We start from the raw sequence: 19,786 nt of genomic DNA on the forward strand, positions 1-19,786 counted from the left end.
ACGGCAAATTAAACCTAAGTATATATATATAACGGACATTCTTTTTATCGACACGAAGATATATCGTTGATCGATCACACACATAAATAACATAAACATTAAATCCAACTTTAACAAAACATACCCAAGATTCGCAAATCCAATCATATAACAATACCTCTATTTTTTCAGACGAACAACACATAAAACAGGATAACTAAGAATTTAAAAATATATATATATAAAATAATACTTACAAAAGAATTGATCGAAGAACTCTTACACGAGAAAAGGAGAAGAATATACGAGAGAGAGATATAACACGAGAAAGAACGATGACTACTACTGCAGTACTATATATTATTTGCTAATTATTCACTATTTTATATATTAATATATAGAGAGAGAGGCGAATATATATATAAATAAGAGATGTGATTTGTTGAAAAATTAAAGCAGGTGATATAAAGCCAGTAATAACTAAGTTATGGATGAGAGAGAAATTTATTGAAAGCTGTTCTATATATATATATATATATATAATAAATACTCTGTCGATAAATCACAATTCATGTGAACCATCTTTTTAGGGTTTCATAATTTTTCAAAATTTACAACTTACCATGCATGTGGTAAACCTTGTCCTAATATAATTAAGTTTTGTAGTTGATTCGTATATTTATTCTTCTCATTATATATACCCGTTATAAAATTCAATTTTTTTTTATATATGTAATATTTTCATAAAAATATGGGTTTTTTTAAATTAAAACTAAATAAAAAAAATAGAATTTGCGATATTATGGATATAATTTTTTTTATGCTATCCGAAACTGATATGCCTATCGGGTCAGCCCAATTGACCTACAATTTATTTATTTACTGAGCCTCGGGTCCAGTTTAGATGCTATTACTACGAAGGCCCAATCACCTTCAAATAATGTTTGGGCCCGGTAAATTGGTATCGACTCAATCAAGTATAAATAGTACTTAATTCATTCAATCTACGTTATTTTGACCAAGCAATCCAGCTATTACAATTCTCTCGACTAATTCACGATCCAAATATTTGGCTTAAGCATCGGAGAGGCTTCCGCCGAATCAACCCCCGGCTTAGTTCACGTTACTTTTTACGCATGAATCTCAAGATCATCCAGCACGTAGTCAGTGACCCCATTCATATCTTCAATTACATTTATTGCAGGTGAATAATAAGCATCAATAGAAACCTAAAAAAATCATCAATTGTGTTTTTTTTTTTTAAATTATACACATAAAAAAAATTAAAGTAGGAATATAAATTAGAATCAAAATGGAAATCACTTCATAAAATAAAATATGATGATATATTGAGTTTTTTTTGTTATGTTCTTACAAGAAACTAATGTAGGGTACATTTTGCAACGAAATATTGAATTTCAAGGTGGATTTTGCCAGTTTTGAAATGTTAGGGCGCAAATTGTCAATCAATATTAGTTACGGGGTTGAAAACGCAATTCACCTTAATGAGCTAAAATTGGGTAACACGTGCATGCATGCGTGCATGTATGAAATGTTAAATTCCACACAAAAATTACTAGACCATACACATATTTAAATAATTTCCTCTCTCTGAAAATACAATAGCCCAAAAACGTTTTCTCCTCACCCTCCAGCACAGTTATTCGAATATTAATTAAATGTAAAATTGGTAATTCCTAATTGCTATGCTGCATGCATGCATGCATGCACGTGTTGCCCAATTTTAGCTCATTAAAACCGTAAGTATACTAACAACACGCATTACCACTCATAAATCAAACAAACAAACTTAGAAATTACAAAAAATATAAAAATGCTAATTAATTATACAGATCCATATTTAAAATTCACACACACACACACACACACACTGAGAGTTTCAACTTCCATAAGATCACACACATTTGCATGTGAATTATTCCCAACACACACACACACACACAAGAATTACTGAAGAGGAAATCGAAAAATTAGAAAAAAAGGCGGAACGAAGAAGATGCCGATTATCTGAGGTTAATTAAATTGGAAAATTAAGGGAGAAAGAGAGGAATTGTACATAGTTGTGAGATATTTTATATTAAATAAAGGAATTAAATTAGATGGCATCTCAAGAGAATCAAGAAAATGTTAGAAATGTGAAGAGTGCATGGAGCCGTTTGAAGGGATTCCCCGACAAATGTGTCGATCTCGTAACTACTTCCGCCAGAGAGGCGAAGAACTTCGGAAAGGAAGATCCTAGACGAATCGTGCACTCGTTTAAAGTGGGATTAGCAATAACCATAGTCTCGTTATTCTACTACTTTGACTTCTTGTACGATGGTCTCGGTGTTTCCGCTATGTGGGCCGTCATCACTGTCGTCGTCGTTTTCGAATTCTCCGTCGGTAAGATCAATATAATTATATATACATATAGAAAACAATCCTTTTTTTTTTTAAATTAAAATTAAATTCATATATGAATATTGAAAAATTATAATCTTTACGAATAATCGTACCTTTTTTTAAGGTGCAACATTCGGAAGAGGGATAAACAGAGCGATTGCGACGTTTATAGGAGGTCTATTAGGGGTTGCAGCGCATCGCTTAGCTAGTTCTACAGGAAACAACGCGGAGCCTATTGTACTCGGATTCTCGGTTTTCTTCATAAGTAAAAAACATATATTAAAAAAAATATGTATATATATATTACAAAATGGAAAAAAAAAAAAAAAAAAAAAAAGAGCATGCATGAATCTGCGAGAATTAATTAATTTTTTTTTTTTTTTTGTGACGATTTGTTTTGCGGTGGATGCAGCTTCGATAGCGACATTTATTAGGTTATTTCCGAAGATGAAGGAAAGGCATGATTACGGATGTATGATATTTATACTGACATTCTGCCTGATATCGGTGTCGGGATATCGAGACTCGGAGGTTATAGAAATGGCGCACACGAGACTTTCGACGGTGATGATTGGTTTATCGGCTACAGGATTGATATGCATATTCATATGCCCTGTTTGGGCTGGTGAAGATCTTCACAATCTCACTGCTGCCAACATTGAAAAGCTTGGCATTTCTTTGGAAGGTATTTTTAATTAATTGGATCTTTTAATTAATTAATTAATTAGTCTTTTTTTTTTCCCATTATTTTTGTTACATGCATGTATAGGTATAATTGTATATTGATGGGAATGGAGTTTCTTTTTTTGATCAGCTTTTCAACGAAAATACTTCGAGACGACGAGAAACGATAAAAATCAAGAGAATAAACCACCGGTCGATGGATACAAAGTGGTTATTAGTTCCAAAAGCAAGGAAGAATCATTGGTAATTAATCACTTCCTTCATTTCAAATTAATTTTAGAGATCGATATTTTTTTTCCGTATTATCTGTCACTTTAGAATTATGATGATGCATTTATGATTTTTTTCTAAATTTTTCCTCGTTCTCCTAATTAATTAATGGAGAGAGAATTATTAGAGGTAGAGAAATAATAAGCGCATTTCAGTACGTTAGCGTATAATTTGTTAGTTTTCTTAATAGATATTCCGAAATTTTAAACGACAGATAATATAAAATTGAGGGAGTGAAGTTATCACAAAGTCCTCCGGCATAACTACTTTAAGATCGATTAATGAATTCGAGCTTAATTTTAATTTCTTAATGATAGGTAAATTTTGCGAGATGGGAGCCTAGGCACGGGAAGTTTAAATACCGGCATCCGTGGGACCAATACATCAAGATTGCAGGACACACAAGAGAATGTGCACACAGAATCGATGCACTGAATTGCTACCTTCACTCCGAGATCCCGGTATATATACATACACTACAAAAAATAATATTTCGTGTGTGTATATATATATATATATATATATATATATATATATATATATATATATATAAAAGCAACAAAATCTTGTTTTTTAGGCTTTGTTTAATTTGACAGACACCACCAATAGAAATTTCCAAGAAGATAGAAGAGCTATGCACAACAATGAGCTTAGAATGCAGCCATGCTCTCAAAGAATTAGCAATTGTGATCAAGAAAATGACTCGATCTCCGAATAGCGAGGCGCATTTAAAGAACGCGGAAATTGCTGCGAAGAATCTAAAGTTGCTGGTGCAAAGCGGGCTTTGGCCGGAATCCGATCCCCTAGATGTAATTCCGGCGGCGGCGGTCGCTTTGTTGCTCATTGAAATAGTATGTTCCACGGTTAAGATAGCGGATTCCGTTCATAGACTTTCGATCCTGTCGAAATTCAAGAGTGTTGATCCGGCGAGAACACCCGCTCGTTTTGGTGTTACGGTTGAGTGAGGAAGTCGACCGTGCATGCCACGTGTACGTACCCTACGCATGCATGCATGTCATGAAGAGAAGAAGATCGGATGCCGCAAAGACACGTGAAGATTTTCATAAAAAAATAAATGGATGCATTATTAAGAAGGGAATATTGTGAACTAATTGCATTGTTATACTTGTATATATATTTTGTATATATATGTGCATACATGTACATGAAAGCATTTGTTGAAATAAAAACCTTTTTTCCCTTCAAAACATAATCTCGACTTAGTCGTGTTATAATTATTAATTTATTACATGTATGTTTTTATTTCTTTTTATATATTTATAAGCAAATAAAAACGTATTGAGAAAAAAATTAAACAAATCAATCTTAAAATTCTACGATTTTAACACAAAATAAAACAATTAATTTGACACATACAACACACGTACACGTTTATAGTTAAATATAACATCATAAATGAAAGAGCTTTTAGCAAGCGCTACCCCTGTGATAAGTCTAATTGCCGAAAAAACCCCTATGTAAAAACAATTAGCAATTACCCCCTATGTTAACAAGTCAAAGGCACATGCCCCCTTATCCGCAAATCGTGTATTGCACGCGCAGTTTGTGCGGTTTGTGTTTGTTTTTATGATGTGAAAAGTCTTAAATACTCCTTGAAATTCTTTTCTTTTTAATAAATAAAAATCCAATTGAACTTAAATATAAATAATCAAAATTTTTGGATCCAATTGCAAATTTTAAACAATTCTTCAAAATCCCATTCTACTTTTCAAAGCCTGGCCAAGTGCAACAGTGATGCCGCCCCCTTTCTTTCGTCACCGTCTCCATCTCTCCAGGCGGCGAGACCACCAGATGAGTCATCTCCGCCGGCGCCGCCGTCATCGCCGCCATCCGGCAGATACGGTGTCGCCACCAAGCACGAGGCATGGTGCCACCAATCATTCTTTTCTCCAATTACATTATGCCAATAGAAACTTCAGATCTGCCTTTCTTTGTCAGGGATTTCCAAAGGGTTTTTTTTGCTGTAAAAACTCTATATTCAAACCGGTATGAATCCTAGAGATTCAAGAGTACATGTTTCTTCAACTGCCGTTCCTCTTTCTTTTTTTCCTCTTAGAATTGATGAAATGAAAATAGAGGGTAAATAATTGATTTTTTTAAAAATTAATGGTTGGCATGGGGCAATGGTGGAGATAGCAGTGTATATATCGGTGGTGATTGAAGAGATCAAATCAATGGCGGAGACTATCGTTTTTTCAAGAAACACCGTGTATGTTGCAGGTTGGTGTTGTTGTTTGCAACTTGGGGATTTCATCGGGGCTGAGGACTATGTTCTTGAAGTGAAATAAGCTGGTGGGCGTTTCCGATTTGCAGCGGCAATGGCGGAGGTTGTCGTGAGAGATGAAGAAGATGATGACGTGTTTTTACCTGTTTTTTTGAAGTATTATCTGTATTTCTAATGAAGGGTAATTTAGACATTTGATGGAAGTCAACGGAATTATTTCGGATAGGGAGCCGTGGGCTAAATAAAACTCATTATAGGGGGGTCAATGCTAATTGTTTTAACATAGGGACTTTTCTGGTAATTAGACATTTCACAGGGGGGCCTGTGCAATTAACTCTAAATGAAAACCAATAATCGGGTTGAAACTCAATGTGACATTGGGTTTGTAAGTTCAATATTATTTAAATTTTCAGTTGGAAAAAGCATTCTATTAAGATGAATAGTTAAATAAATGATAAGTTAATTTAATTTTTTAAATAAAATTTAGGGCAAATTGCACTTTGCCCCCTCACAAAATACTTTTTTTGCATTTTATAACCCCCTAAAATACGATCAAATGAGATTGTCCCCTTCGAAATATACAACTCGGGGCACTTTGCTCCAAATGTATATTTTCGTTCTAATTCTCGCCGGATTAAGGGTATATATGTCATTTTTCTTTTTCCACTTTTAAAATCCCCCTTTCATAGTAACTTAAGGTTCCCCAAATTGATGAAATTCTCTTGCAAACTTTATGAAATTCTCTTCCAAGTTCGACAAAATTTATTCTTTGTTCTTCATAATCACGGTAATATGGGGTGGAAAAAAGGTCAAATGATATTTATAGCCTTAAAGGACGAAATCACCCTTCCAATTTACTCAAACCCGACGAGAATTAGACCGGAAATGAATTTTTTTGGGCAAAGTGCACCGAGTTGTATATTTCGAAGGGGAACAGTCTCGTTTTTGCATTTCTAGGGGGAAAGTGCAAAAATAGCATTTTTTAAGGGGCAAAGTGCAACTTGTCCTAAAATTTATTAAAGTGTAAATTCGATCATTAATTATTTGTTAATCCAAATTGTCTATGCTACATCTGTCAAAACCTAGAAACAAAAGTTCAACTAATCTTATTTAGTCACACCCTTAAGTATGCGAATAACACGCATCCCCCCTCATAACTGAAACAAACTTATGATCATCACTAAACAAAAATTCATATATATTCCTCCCCTAATCTGTTTTGTAATAGCTGATGCTTCTTTTTTTTTATATCTAGATCAAAATTCTCTTACGTACATGCATGCATGCATGGTTCTTGGTTCTTGCAAATGTTTTAGGGCTCAAAACATGCAACAGATTTTAATTAGAAACCCTATTTCTCAAGAAAATAATTATAGTATAAATTAAAGTACTTGTGAGAGATTTTGGAAGGAAATGGCATCTGAACAGAATCAAGAAAAATTTAGAGGGTTGAAAAGTGCATGGAGTTTTTTAAAAGGGTTCCCCGGCGGGATTGTGAATGCCGTAGTTTCCGTCGCCCGAGAAGCCAAGAAACTCGGGAAAGATGATTCTAGAAGAATCGTACACTCGTTTAAAGTGGGATTAGCAATCACCATAGTCTCGTTATTCTACTACTTTGATTTCTTGTACGATGGTTTCGGCGTTTCCGCTATGTGGGCCGTCATTACTGTCGTTGTCGTTTTCGAATTTTCCGTCGGTAAGATAATAAAATATTATTTTTATTAGTAATTAATTAGCATTCGGATATTCTATTATTTTTTTGTTTTAATAATTTTTTCGTAAATATCAGGAGCAACAATTGGAAAGGGAGTAAACAGAGGGATTGCAACGTTGGTAGGAGGTGTATTAGGAGTTGCAGTGCATTGCTTAGCAAGTGTTACGGGAAAACACGCGGAATCAATTGTACTCGGACTATCCGTTTTCTTGATATGTAAACAAATTATATACGACTGCGAAAAAATAAAATTTAACTAATTAATTAGTTGAATATGGGAGAAATTAAATAATTTAATTAATTGGACTATAAATACTTGCATGTTGTGTTTGCAGCTACTGCAGCGACGTTTATTCGATTTTTTCCTCAGCTGAAGGCGAGATACGATTACGGGCTTCTAATATTTATACTTACGTTTTGTCTGATATCGGTATCTGGATATAGAGACGACGAGGTTATAGAAATGGCGCACACTAGACTTTCGACGGTCGCGATTGGTTCTTGTGCTACTGTGCTCATTTGCATGTTCATATGCCCTGTTTGGGCTGGTGAAGATCTTCACAATTTCACTGCCGATAACATCGAAACTCTCGGGATTTTCTTGGAAGGTCGATCGTCTCTCTCTCTCTCTCTCTCTCTCTCTCTCTCTCTCTCTCTCTCTCTCTCTCTCTCTCTCTCTCTCTCTCTCTCTCTCTCTCTCTCTCTCTCTCTCTCTCTCTCTCTCTCTCTCCCCCCAACATATTGATGTGAATGAAAACTTGGGTTTCAGATTTTCAGGGCAAATACTTTGAGACGACAAACGATAAAAACGAAGAAAACGAAGAAAACCAAGATACACTGGATGGATACAAAGTGGTTCTTAATTCCAAAGGCACCGAAGATTCATTGGTATATATAATTAATTAATTAGCTATTACAACGTAGCTTAAGATCGATTATAATTCGTCCAAGCACGCAATCGAATAATCCCAGTTTTTTTTTCTTTTGTTTTTCTAGATAAATTTTGCGAAATGGGAGCCTAGGCACGGTAAGTTTAAATACCGACACCCGTGGGACCAATACGTCAAAATCGGAAAAAGTACAAGAGAATGTGCATACAAAATCGACGCATTGAATTGCTACGTTATCTCAGAGACGCAGGTATACATATACATATATTTATATATAAAATTAGCCCTCTTTATAACTAATCTTATTGATATTTTTCGGGGTCGTAATTTTTGTTTTGTTTTATAGGCGCTAGTAGAAATTCCAAGAAAGATACAAGAACCGTGCTCAACGATGAGCTTAGAGTGCAGCCAAACGCTGAAAGAACTAGCAACCGTGATCAAGAAAATGACACGTTCGTCAATTAGTGATCCGCATATCAAGAATGCGGTAATTGCAGCCAAGAGTCTGAAATCGATGATGCAAAGCGGGCTTTGGCCGGAAACGGATCTTCTTAATTTAATCCCAGCTGCAACCGTGGCTTCATTGCTCATAGAGATAGTTTCGTCCACGATCAAGATATCCGACTCTGTTAGCCAACTTGCTTCTCTGTCGAAATTCAAGACTTGTAATATACCGCCGGTCCCGCATGGAATGTGCCCGGAGAAACGTACCGCGAGTCGTGGTAACGAAGGATCCCATAATTTTGGTGTTGTAGTTGAGTGAAATTGAACTTTGCTCTTCTTCTTTTTTTTCTTTTTTTTTAATAAAAATAATTTATTTTTTTATAATTCCTATTGAGTTTTTTGGTATCTCGAACAATATTTTGATGTGCACCAATGATGAAGAAATTTTTTTTTTTTATGATTTTATTCAATTATATATATATTAAACTTCTATAAATTAATACGGTTGAAATTAGTAAAATTTTATTTAATTTAATAAAATATTAAATTATGAAAGTAATAATATAGTAAATTTTCAACGAATCGGAATCGAAATAAAAATAAATTATTATTTAAACGAGATTATTAATTTATAAACTATTAATTTATAGAGGTTGTATTGTATACTGTTTGCTTGACTGACCGTATGAGCAACTGAGCTTCAGCATTCAACAATGGCGATGCCTCGTAGTGAACCGGATCTAAAACCCGCACAGAATGAAGACCGAATACACGTATTCTGGCACGAAGGTATGCTGGAGCACGACACGGGTCGGGGAGTCTTCGATACGGGTATGGATCCGGGTTTTCTCGACGTGCTGGAAAACCACCCGGAGAACTCGGACCGGGTCAAGAACATGGTTTCTATCCTCAAACGGGGCCCCATTTCGCCATTCATTTCTTGGCACCAAGGAAGACCCGCCCTCATCTCTGAATTGCTGTCTTTCCATACCCAGGGTAAAATTTCCTCTTTCCTCTGTTTTTTTGAATTCGATTGAATTTTAAAAATTAGGGTTTCCATTTTTTTCGGTGTTGACAAAATTGGGGCGTGCTAATTGAATCGATTAACCCCATCAATGCAATAGTCTCTCGACGATGCAATTTCATTTCACCAAATTTCACTTGTCGATCAATTTGCTGTTGGTTTTAGGTGCAATTTCTAAATTAGGGTTTCCAATTTTGGGTCTCAGCAAATTTAGGCATGTTGATAAGAAACTACTGATGAATCAATCTTGTTGGTTTATGTGTGAATTGCGAAAAAATTCACAGAATACATAAACGAGCTAATCGAGGCAGACGAAAAACAGGGCAAGACCATCTGCGCCGGAACATTCTTAAACCCTAGATCATGGTACGCCGCGCTGAAACACGTACTCGACGGGCGCGGAAAAATCACGTACGCGTTGGTTCGTCCGCCAGGTCATCATGCTCAGCCCACTCGAGCGGATGGGTATTGCTTTCTCAACAATGCAGGTCTTGCTGTACAGTCAGCTCTCACTTCTGGTGTTGATAGTGTTGCTGTAATAGATATCGATGTCCATTATGGGAACGGAACTGCCGAGGGTTTCTATCGGTCCGATAAAGTTCTCACTGTGTCTCTTCATATGAATCACGGCTCGTGGGGCCCGTCTCACCCGCAAAACGGGGCTGTGGATGAACTTGGTGAAGGTGAAGGGTTTGGGTATAATTTGAATATACCGTTGCCGAATGGTTCCGGATATAGTGGATATGCTTGTGCAATGACGGAACTAGTTGTACCTGCTGTCGAGAAATTCGAACCGAAAATTATGGTTCTTGTTATTGGCCAAGACTCCAGTGCAGTAAGTTTAAATGATTTTGAAATTCAAGAATATACAATGACTTTATTTTTTACGAGTTTTCTTGTGTGTAGTAGGGGTGGAAATTGGAACCGAAAATTCCGATTTCCGCCCATTCCAATTCGAAAATTTTCCTGTTTTGGAAATATATTTCTCGTTCCGAATCCCGAATTTCTGATTTTTCCGCAATCTTTTGGGTCGGAATTGGAATATATACGTGATACCGATGTCCGATCCGATTCGAATTTCTGAAATTCACGAGTTTTTCGAAAACTACACTTCAAATATCAATATTATTGTGTATTTTATAATTTAGATGGCTAAAATTTGAATGTTCCGTATCCCGCCGATTCCGGTCCGAGAATTTCCTATTTTAACAGATCTATAACGAAAGATTAAGTTTATGAAGTTTTCTTGATACATTTGTCATGATTAAAGATGTTGAAATTTTTTAAGCAATGAATAAAATCGATTGAATTTGCATTTGCAGTTTGATCCGAACGGAAGGCAGTGCTTGACAATGGAAGGATACAGAAAAATCGGGCAAATAGTTCGAGAAATGGCAGATAAACATTCCAAAGGGCGGCTCGTAATTGTGCAAGAAGGTGGATATCATGTTACGTATTCGGCGTACTGTCTGCATGCAACTCTTGAAGGTGTGCTTAATTTTCCGGCTCCTTTACTGTCTGATCCAATTGCTTATTATCCAGAAGACGATTCTTTCGCCACTCGAGCTGTCGAATCCATAAAGAAGTACCAAAGAGGCATCGTCCCGTTTTTTAAATAGGTTTGTATTAAACGAGGTGGTGTACGTTTCTCTCCTCTTGTAATTTTCTCCGAATTCCATGAATTAGAGGCACAATCAAAGAAGCCTGCTATATAGCAATCAACAAAACTCACTAAAAAATGGTCTTTTTTTTCTTCTACTTATTACACTTTATTTGTGGATGTACCAAGATTTGTCTGTTTGTCGGTTGGATGGCCGTTAATCACGGTCTTTTATTTTATTTTTGTATTTTTTTTAAAGCTGAATTAATATTATATTTGAAAGTATTAGATTCTGCTAATCCGTGAAGGTTGGTGTAGAATTTAATCATTTATACTTTGGAGGTTTATAAACAGAATAATGTGTTACCCAAAAGAAAAGGAAAAAGGAAAAAAATAAAAAAATAATGTGGCAGTTGGGAAATTCTTTTGACCAGTTTGCCTATCATTTTTCTTTGCAAATTGCAGCAACAACTTAGGTAAAGTCAAATTATAAAAAAAAAAAATCATATTTGAATAAGTACAGACTGTACTTATCCAAATATGAGAATTTTACAGTCATCCATCAACTATGTATTATTTTACGAAAAACTCTTCTAGTAGGTAATTTTAGGGACGTTCATTCGATAAAACCGTATCGAAATTTAGGTAAGCCAAAGTACCAAAATGTTATTACAAATATTTAAAAGTTTGATTTTTTTAATAGATTTTTGTTTAAATACTAATATTACATATACAAATATATATAAAAATAATAAACAAACCAAAGAGGATAAACACCCCTAGATAAATTTAACATCGTAAGGATGAACGTGTAAGACAATACAAAGTTGATGAGGGTGATTGTAATTATCCGAACATGAGGGCGTTTTCGTAATTTAACATTTCATTAGGGGTGCCCATAATTTGGCCTTCTTATTTATCCCTCCGTGTGTTGTGATGTTTCTTAGCACAACAAAACCATAGCTTTCATGATTTTGACAAGTGCTGCTATAATCTTATTATAATGAAGTTTAACTTATTTATTCGGATATTGATTTTGGTTGAGAATAAGTTGAGGCGATTACTAATTGTTGATGATTTGATTTAGACACAAATGAAATTATGGCTTATGCACATCTAATAATATCATATAGTTTGGTGGATAGTAAAATCAATTACCAAATCTAATAGTAGAATTCATTCTGTTTCCAGTTGGACTCAACACACTTATATTAATTTTTGCTTAATTATATCATTAATGACAGATCTTACAATACAATGAACTAAAAATCTAATTGAGATTTAAGAAAATAAATATTTGTACTGTTGAGGTGATTTCATAATCAAGAAATAGTGTACTGTTAAGAAGCTAAGATCAATTTCAACATCAACACACACTCTCTCTCTCTCTCTCTCTAGAAATTAATAAACAATTTAAATGAGAATTTGTGCTAACTGTTTGTAAGGCTTGATTTGCGCGTGTTTATTTGTAAAAGCAAATGTTTGACCAGTCCCACTTGGTGACCACAACACAACGGAAAAATGTGAGCAACAATGTAACTATTACTCCCTTCATTCTGATTTAATTATCGTTTTCAACTTTGCACAAGGACTAAGAATTTTATTAAATGTGTCTTGATTTTAGAAAAATGTATATTTTTAGACTAAAATGATCTTGTCTTATAATTAATAAGAAAGATAAATTAGTTGAAAAAAATGTTGAAAAAAGTTAATAAGAGTATAAACTGGAAATTAAATAATTAATGGAGTGTTGGAAATTTAAAGTGACAGAAAATATGGAACAAAAGAAATTCTCCAAAGTGACAGATATTATGAAACAGATGGAGTATTCGGTTTATTCTATGCTAAATCGAGTGAAATACATTCGGTAGATCTTTATCATTCAAACACACATATTTACACTGATGTGTGTAGATTAACAATAAAAAAAAAATACACAATGTAGTTTTCACCGGGTGTAGCATAAAAATAACCCTAATATACATGTGCACTAATATACATGTCGTATATACATGTGTAACTAATATACATGTGCACTAGTACCATTCTAGATTAGGATGGTCGAATTTCTGCAAATTGCTTAAAGTCTTCTGGTCTCTTAATTAGACCTTGCATTTATTTCGTCTGGTCTAACTATACTTCGTTAAATTTTGTTCAACCCCATTGCACTTCGTCAAATTCGCTCCATCCTCGCTTCCCCGCAGGTACCAAATAAAATATTTAAAATGTTCTATTTAGATATATAAATACGTGCGATTTACTAAAGAAAAAGAAGAAGAAAAAAAAAGAAAAAAAAACCGTCGGCCACAAGAAAAAAACAAAAAATAATTATGGCGGGAAAGGGAAAGAAAGAAGACAAGAAGGTCCCCGTGACTCGGGAAAGATCATTACACAACTTGATTTCTCTCCCACATTAAACGCCGAACTAACCGGTTTTTTTCCTTTTTCTGTTAAGGGCCCCATAATTTATTTTCTTTTCAATTTGGTTCCAAATTCTTACTTTTCAGGCAATTACGGCCACCTCCAAGGTAAGTCCAAATTACGAAAAAACTCGTCATGTTTAGATAGTTACAACCACCCCCTGAATTGTATATTGTATTATGAAAAAAAATCCATCATTCATTAAGTAAATTTGACACTGTAAAATAATACATAGTTAGTTGAATAGAGTGATTGCAATTATCCAAGACATGGGAGAACTTTTCATAATTTGAGCATAACTCAGAGGGTCGCCGTAATTTGTACTAATGTTTAATATAATAAAAAATAAATTCGTATTGCTCCAAAATATCGATCTAATATGTGGGATGACCATCTAGTTTGTTATAATAAACAACTAAAATAACTAAATAAGGTGAGTTGATTGTAAAATGCAATCTACGTTTATAAATTAATACAATTGGGTCTAATCAAATTTTGTTAATTTAATGAAATATTAATTTCGATAAATATTTTTTTAGCACATTCTCCCTGAGTCGTTGCCGAAAAAAAAATTATTTTATTAAAATTATAAATTTATCAAATATTAAATTAGCGAGATTTTTCGGTATATGTATATACATGTACATTTAAAGTTCAATTAATCAATCATATTGTTGCATTGGAATGAACCACGCGTGTTGGTAACAAATTTGGGTAATGAAATAAAAAATACATTTAAATAATTAAAACATTAATTAATTAGAAAATCACAATTAAAAAAAAAAAAAAAGGAAACAAAAGGTTACGGGGCTCGAATAGAAGTGAGAGAAAAAAGAGGTGAGTAGAGAGTTTTTAGAGAGAGAAACAGAGACAGACGAGTAATCATGGAATTGTACTGAAAGCCTCTTTAGGGTTTGAATTGATCCAAATGCATAGTGCTGAAAACCCTCAACACAACACCCTAAAAAACCTCCATTTTCCGACCACCGTTTTGCCGCATAAATTACAGAAATAGCCCCCAACTGAAGCCACTCTCGAACTCTGCATGCCCGCCCGCCGCCCGCCGACAAAGGTTCGTCCCAATTTCCGTTGATTTCTCACCCACATTTGTAATTTCCGACAAACGTGTCGGAATCCTGTTATGATTTAGTGCATAAGAAGAAAGAAACAAAAAAAATGGGAGCTGATCCGACGAAATTAGTCTACATTATTATCATCGTTGGTTGTTGTTTGTTCACTTTTCTCGCCGGAGGCGGCGTTAACGCCGTCACCGACCAGAACGATTTCAAAATTCTGAACGATTTCAGACACGGCCTGAAAAACCCGGAGCTTCTGAAATGGCCTTCAATGGGGAACGATCCGTGTGGGCCCCCGTTATGGCCCAACGTGTACTGCTCAAACGGCAGAGTCACTCAGATTCAGGTTCAGGGCCTCGGGTTGGAGGGGCCGCTGCCCCCAAATCTGAATCAATTGACCAAACTCCAAAACGTCGGCCTTCAGAGGAACAGATTCACCGGAAACTTGCCTACATTTAGTGGCTTGTCCGAACTCCAATTCGCCTACTTGGATTTCAACGAATTCGACACGATCCCCTCCGATTTCTTCGACGGGCTTATCAGCGTTCGTGTGTTGGCTTTGGATAACAACCCTCTTAACAAAACGTCGGGATGGATGATACCGAGTCAGCTATCGCAGTCGTCTCAGCTGGTTAATTTTTCTTGCTTCGGTTGCAATATAATCGGACCGGTCCCCGATTTTTTCGGGAGTTATCCGTCGCTCGATTCGCTGAGGTTGTCCTATAATAGGTTGTCAGGTTTTTTACCCTCCACTTTTCAAGATTCCAACTTGCAGGTGTTGTGGTTGAACGATCAAGAAGGCGGCGGCATAACGGGTCCCATCGATGTAATCACAACCATGGTTAGCCTAACTCAAGTTTGGCTCCACGGGAATCAATTCACCGGAACAATCCCCGAAGAAATCGGGCGTTTAACTTCCTTACAAGAACTCAACCTCAATAGTAATCGGCTAGTCGGACGGATCCCAACAAGCCTGGCTAACATGAAGAATCTCCAAATCTTGAATCTGAACAACAACATGTTCGTGGGTCCCATACCGAACTTCAAATCCGCGAATTTTACCTACGCGTCGAACTTGTTCTGTCAGGCGGGTCCCGGTGAACAATGCTCTCCACAAGTGAACGCCCTTTTGGATTTTCTCGGTGATTTGAATTATCCGGAGAGGCTGGCTTCTGAATGGACGGGCAACGATCCTTGCGGAGGGCATTGGTGGGGAATCACTTGCGATTTAAAAGACGAGGTTAGTGTCGTAAATTTGCAAAAGATTGGACTTAACGGTACACTTAGTGCTTCGCTCGGGAACTTATCTTCTTTAATCGAGGTTCACTTAGAAGGGAATAATCTACATGGGGCTGTTCCTGCAAATCTAACTCAGTTGAGATCGTTGAGATTGTTGAACTTGAGGGGGAACAATTTCGAGCCGCCGTTGCCGAGATTTCGAAATGGTGTGGAAGTAGTAATCGATGATAATCCAAAATTTCGATCGAACGGACCAAAGATATCCCCCTCACCATCTGATGTGCCATCTTCTCCAAATAATAATAATCCTCCAAATAATAATAATAATTCTCCAAATAATAATAATAACCCTCCTCCTCCTCCTCGTAATTACCGTTCCAATTCACCAAGTGTTGTAAACGAGCAACAAAATCCCACAAATTCAACAAAATCAAGAATCGTGTTAGTAGGGGCTGCAGTTGTGGGGTCCGCCATTTTTGCTCTTCTTGCAATCGTACTGACTGTCCACTGCCTTCGGAAGAAAAAAATTGCGGAAAATCCCGTTTCGAGCGTTGTAATCCATCCGAGAGATCCGTCGGAGGAGGACCATAGTGATTCGGTGAAGATCACAGTAGTGGATCGCTCCTCCTCTTCGGAGGTTCAAAGCGGTGAACACAGTAGTAACCTTCTCATTTCGCTGCAAGTCCTTAAAAAGGCAACCAACGATTTCGAACCGGAAAACGAGCTTGGGCGAGGAGGCTTCGGAGTAGTGTACATGGGCGAACTAGAAGACGGCACGAAACTAGCCGTAAAAAGAATGGTAGCTGGTGTAATGAGTTACAAAGCTTTGGACGAGTTCCAATCGGAAATATCCGTTCTTTCGAATGTTCGCCACCGCCACCTCGTGTCCCTATTAGGGTACTCTGCGGAGGGAGACGAGAGGCTATTGGTCTATGAGTATATGCCACGTGGGGCCCTCAGTAGGCATCTTTTCCGTTGGAAACATCTTGATTTGGAGCCTTTGTCTTGGAAAAGAAGGCTTAATATCGCTCTTGATGTTGCTAGAGGAGTGGAGTACCTACATTCTTTGGCGCATCGGAGCTTTATTCACCGTGATTTGAAATCGGCGAATATTCTTCTCGGTGATGATTTTCGGGCGAAAGTTTCGGATTTCGGATTGGTGAAGTTGGCGCCCGATAGAGAGAGGTCTCTTGCTACTAGGCTTGCCGGAACTTTCGGATATCTTGCACCTGAATATGCTGGTGAGCGTAATTTTTTTTAAGAAATTTCCGTTTTTTGCCGATTCTGATTCGATTTTTATTTATTTTGGAAAAATGTTTTTTCATTCCGATTTTCCGATTTTTTTTGGATTGGAATTGGAATGCATGAGATTCTGATTTCCGATTGAATTTTAACTTCCGAAAATTCCGGATTTTTTTTCCCCTGGAAATTACACTTATAAAGTTATAATATCAAAATTATTATGTATTACATATTAGGTTGCTAAAATTTTGGAGTTTTCCGAATTCCGATCAGAAACTTCCGATTTTGGAACAAGTTTTTTCATTCCAATTTTCGAAATTCCGATTTTTCCGAATTGTTCTGGAATGGATTGGAAAAAAAAATATTGGATTTTTTCCGAAAGTGCTGATTACAATCCGATAGGCTAAACTATATATTATATTTTCATCTCCGCTAATTAGTTAATTATCATTTTTTCAGTGACGGGAAAAATTACAACGAAGGTGGATGTGTTCAGCTTCGGAGTGATACTGATGGAGCTTCTGACGGGATTAGTGGCGCTCGACGAACAACGGCCGGAGGAGAAACGGTACTTAGCCGAGTGGTTCTGGCAGATAAAATCCAACAGAGAAACGGTAATAGATTCCGTGGACCCGGCTCTAGATGCGAAAGACGAAATCTACGAGAGTATATTCTCTGTAGCCGAGCTGGCAGGGCACTGCACAGCGCGGGACCCGTGCCACCGCCCTGAAATGGGGCATGCGGTGAATGTGCTGTCGCAATTGGTCGAGAAATGGAATCCGACGGAGGAGTGTTGTGGGATTAGCAATGTGCTATTGCCACTACCGCAAATGCTCAAGGGTTGGCAAGAACAAGGAGATAATAATACGGCGCGAGATTTGAGCGGGAGTAGCGAGGATAGTAAAGGGAGTATTCCGTGTAAGCCGTTTGGATTTGTCGATTCCTTCACTTCTGCTGATGCCAGATAAGTTATCTGTTTCTTTTTTTTTTGGCTTGTAATAATTTTTTTCTTTTTTTAAATTGTGACAGTGATTCAAATATTTTACACACACACACAGCATAGTTATGAGGTTATATGAGCTTTGGTGCTTGCATATTTTCAGACATTTCCTTTTGTTGGTCAGCATAATGAGGTACCAATTTGTTGGTGAAGTAAAAAAAAGTTGTATGTGTTTTCTTTCGGGAAAATTACACTTTTCGACCCTCAGATTTACCTCGATTTGACATTTGGTGGTCCATCTTGGTCACAATAAAACAGATTTATTTTCTCAATGTTTCAACAATTTAACATTTTTTGTCATTTCTGGTCAATTTTTCATTAGGACTAACGGAATCAAGTATGTGCTAGGCATTCTATTAATTGATGTTCTCTTAATTGACGGACTAACTGTAAATTGACTGAAATGACCAACAGAGTTAAATTGTTAAAAATGAGGGCCCAAATGTGTTTTTTGTGAACACGGAGGAGTAAACGTGAAATCGGTGCACAGTTGAACTGCTTTAACAGTAACTTTCCCATTTTATTCATCGTGGTTTATACTATACTACATTAGATGAAATACATCGAGTAAATCTTTACAATTTATATACACGCATACACCTATACTAGTGTGTGTAAATCAACGGCAAAATTCTATCCAGTATAATCTTCACCAGTAAAAATCAACCCGATGCAACCTTCGTTGGCTATAGTATAAAAATAACTATTATTGGACGTTGTCAATAATATGGCAGCCACGTAATTAATGTTCATTAATGTATGACTTGAATGGGGAGTGGTCATGTCCTTATGATTAGGCATTGTCACACATTTAAACTTGTCTCACTTTTCTAGTCTATTCATTATGTCCAAATTCCATATCACCACTTATTACTGGTGAAAAAATCCTTAGCAATTAGGTTATCCTTATTTATTTTTAAGGGCAAATTACAGTCAACCTGGCACCACCAGATAAGGTCAAATTATAAAAAAAAAAAAAAAAATCATTCTTTTTTGTATAATTACAACCAACTCCTCAATGACGTATTGTTTTACACTTCACTCTTGCAGTGTCAAATTTACCAATTGAAATAGGAATTTTTTCGTAGGAAATACATAGTTGAAGAGGATAGTAATAATTACCCAAACAAAGGGGTTTATTCATAATTTCACCTTACCTCATGGGGTTGACCGTAATTTACCCTATTTTAAAAAATAATTTTTAAAAAATCTGTATTTTCTTCTCATGGCCCATAAATTGGACTCTTTGTAGAACCAATTAGGTCACAGCCCACAATACATTTGGGCTTGGCAAATATATTCCTTCTATAGATGCCTATATATTAATGGCAATAGAAGTTCATATTTCAATTATGCCCTTGAACACCTTATTATATATTATATATTTTGTTAATTTCATGATTAAAGTTGACAAAAAAAAAGTACTTTAATATTAATATTTTTTAATCACAGCACTGATATTAATATTATCCTCTACTAATTATTATTTAAAGTAATGTACCTGCTGCCTTTTTGCCGCATTTATAATTAAATAGTAGAGGGCCCCACACAATTG

At 36.0% G+C, this 19,786-nt stretch overlaps 4 protein-coding genes across 4 annotated transcripts; all 4 read left to right on the top strand.

Moving 5' to 3' along the window:
- The first annotated feature begins 1,836 nt into the window (after positions 1-1,836).
- On the top strand, positions 1,837-4,544 carry LOC105958692 (aluminum-activated malate transporter 2). Its single transcript, XM_012982701.2, has 6 exons — positions 1,837-2,382; positions 2,507-2,647; positions 2,795-3,067; positions 3,197-3,309; positions 3,654-3,797; positions 3,933-4,544. Exons 1-6 carry the CDS (start codon positions 2,100-2,102, stop codon positions 4,299-4,301), a joined length of 1,323 nt encoding a protein of 440 aa, XP_012838155.2. The 5' UTR covers positions 1,837-2,099; the 3' UTR covers positions 4,302-4,544.
- A 2,282-nt stretch (positions 4,545-6,826) lies between these two features.
- LOC105958693 (aluminum-activated malate transporter 2) lies at positions 6,827-9,092 on the top strand. The gene is made up of 6 exons (XM_088813483.1): positions 6,827-7,277; positions 7,371-7,511; positions 7,631-7,903; positions 8,065-8,183; positions 8,292-8,435; positions 8,532-9,092. The coding sequence occupies exons 1-6, from the start codon at positions 6,995-6,997 to the stop codon at positions 8,946-8,948; spliced, it is 1,377 nt and encodes a 458-aa protein (XP_088669609.1). The 5' UTR covers positions 6,827-6,994; the 3' UTR covers positions 8,949-9,092.
- Positions 9,093-9,274: 182 nt separating this feature from the next.
- HDA08 (histone deacetylase 8) lies at positions 9,275-11,492 on the top strand. Its single transcript, XM_012983054.2, has 3 exons — positions 9,275-9,625; positions 9,938-10,488; positions 10,976-11,492. Exons 1-3 carry the CDS (start codon positions 9,343-9,345, stop codon positions 11,270-11,272), a joined length of 1,131 nt encoding a protein of 376 aa, XP_012838508.2. The 5' UTR covers positions 9,275-9,342; the 3' UTR covers positions 11,273-11,492.
- Positions 11,493-14,427: 2,935 nt separating this feature from the next.
- Positions 14,428-18,503, top strand: LOC105959036 (receptor-like kinase TMK2). Its single transcript, XM_012983055.2, has 2 exons — positions 14,428-17,230; positions 17,691-18,503. Exons 1-2 carry the CDS (start codon positions 14,851-14,853, stop codon positions 18,197-18,199), a joined length of 2,889 nt encoding a protein of 962 aa, XP_012838509.2. The 5' UTR covers positions 14,428-14,850; the 3' UTR covers positions 18,200-18,503.
- The last annotated feature ends 1,283 nt before the right edge of the window (positions 18,504-19,786 follow it).

The sequence above is a fragment of the Erythranthe guttata genome, chromosome 14 (assembly GCF_056151865.1).
Source record: "Erythranthe guttata isolate IM_541 chromosome 14, IM_541, whole genome shotgun sequence".
NCBI classification, from domain to species: domain Eukaryota; kingdom Viridiplantae; phylum Streptophyta; class Magnoliopsida; order Lamiales; family Phrymaceae; genus Erythranthe; species Erythranthe guttata.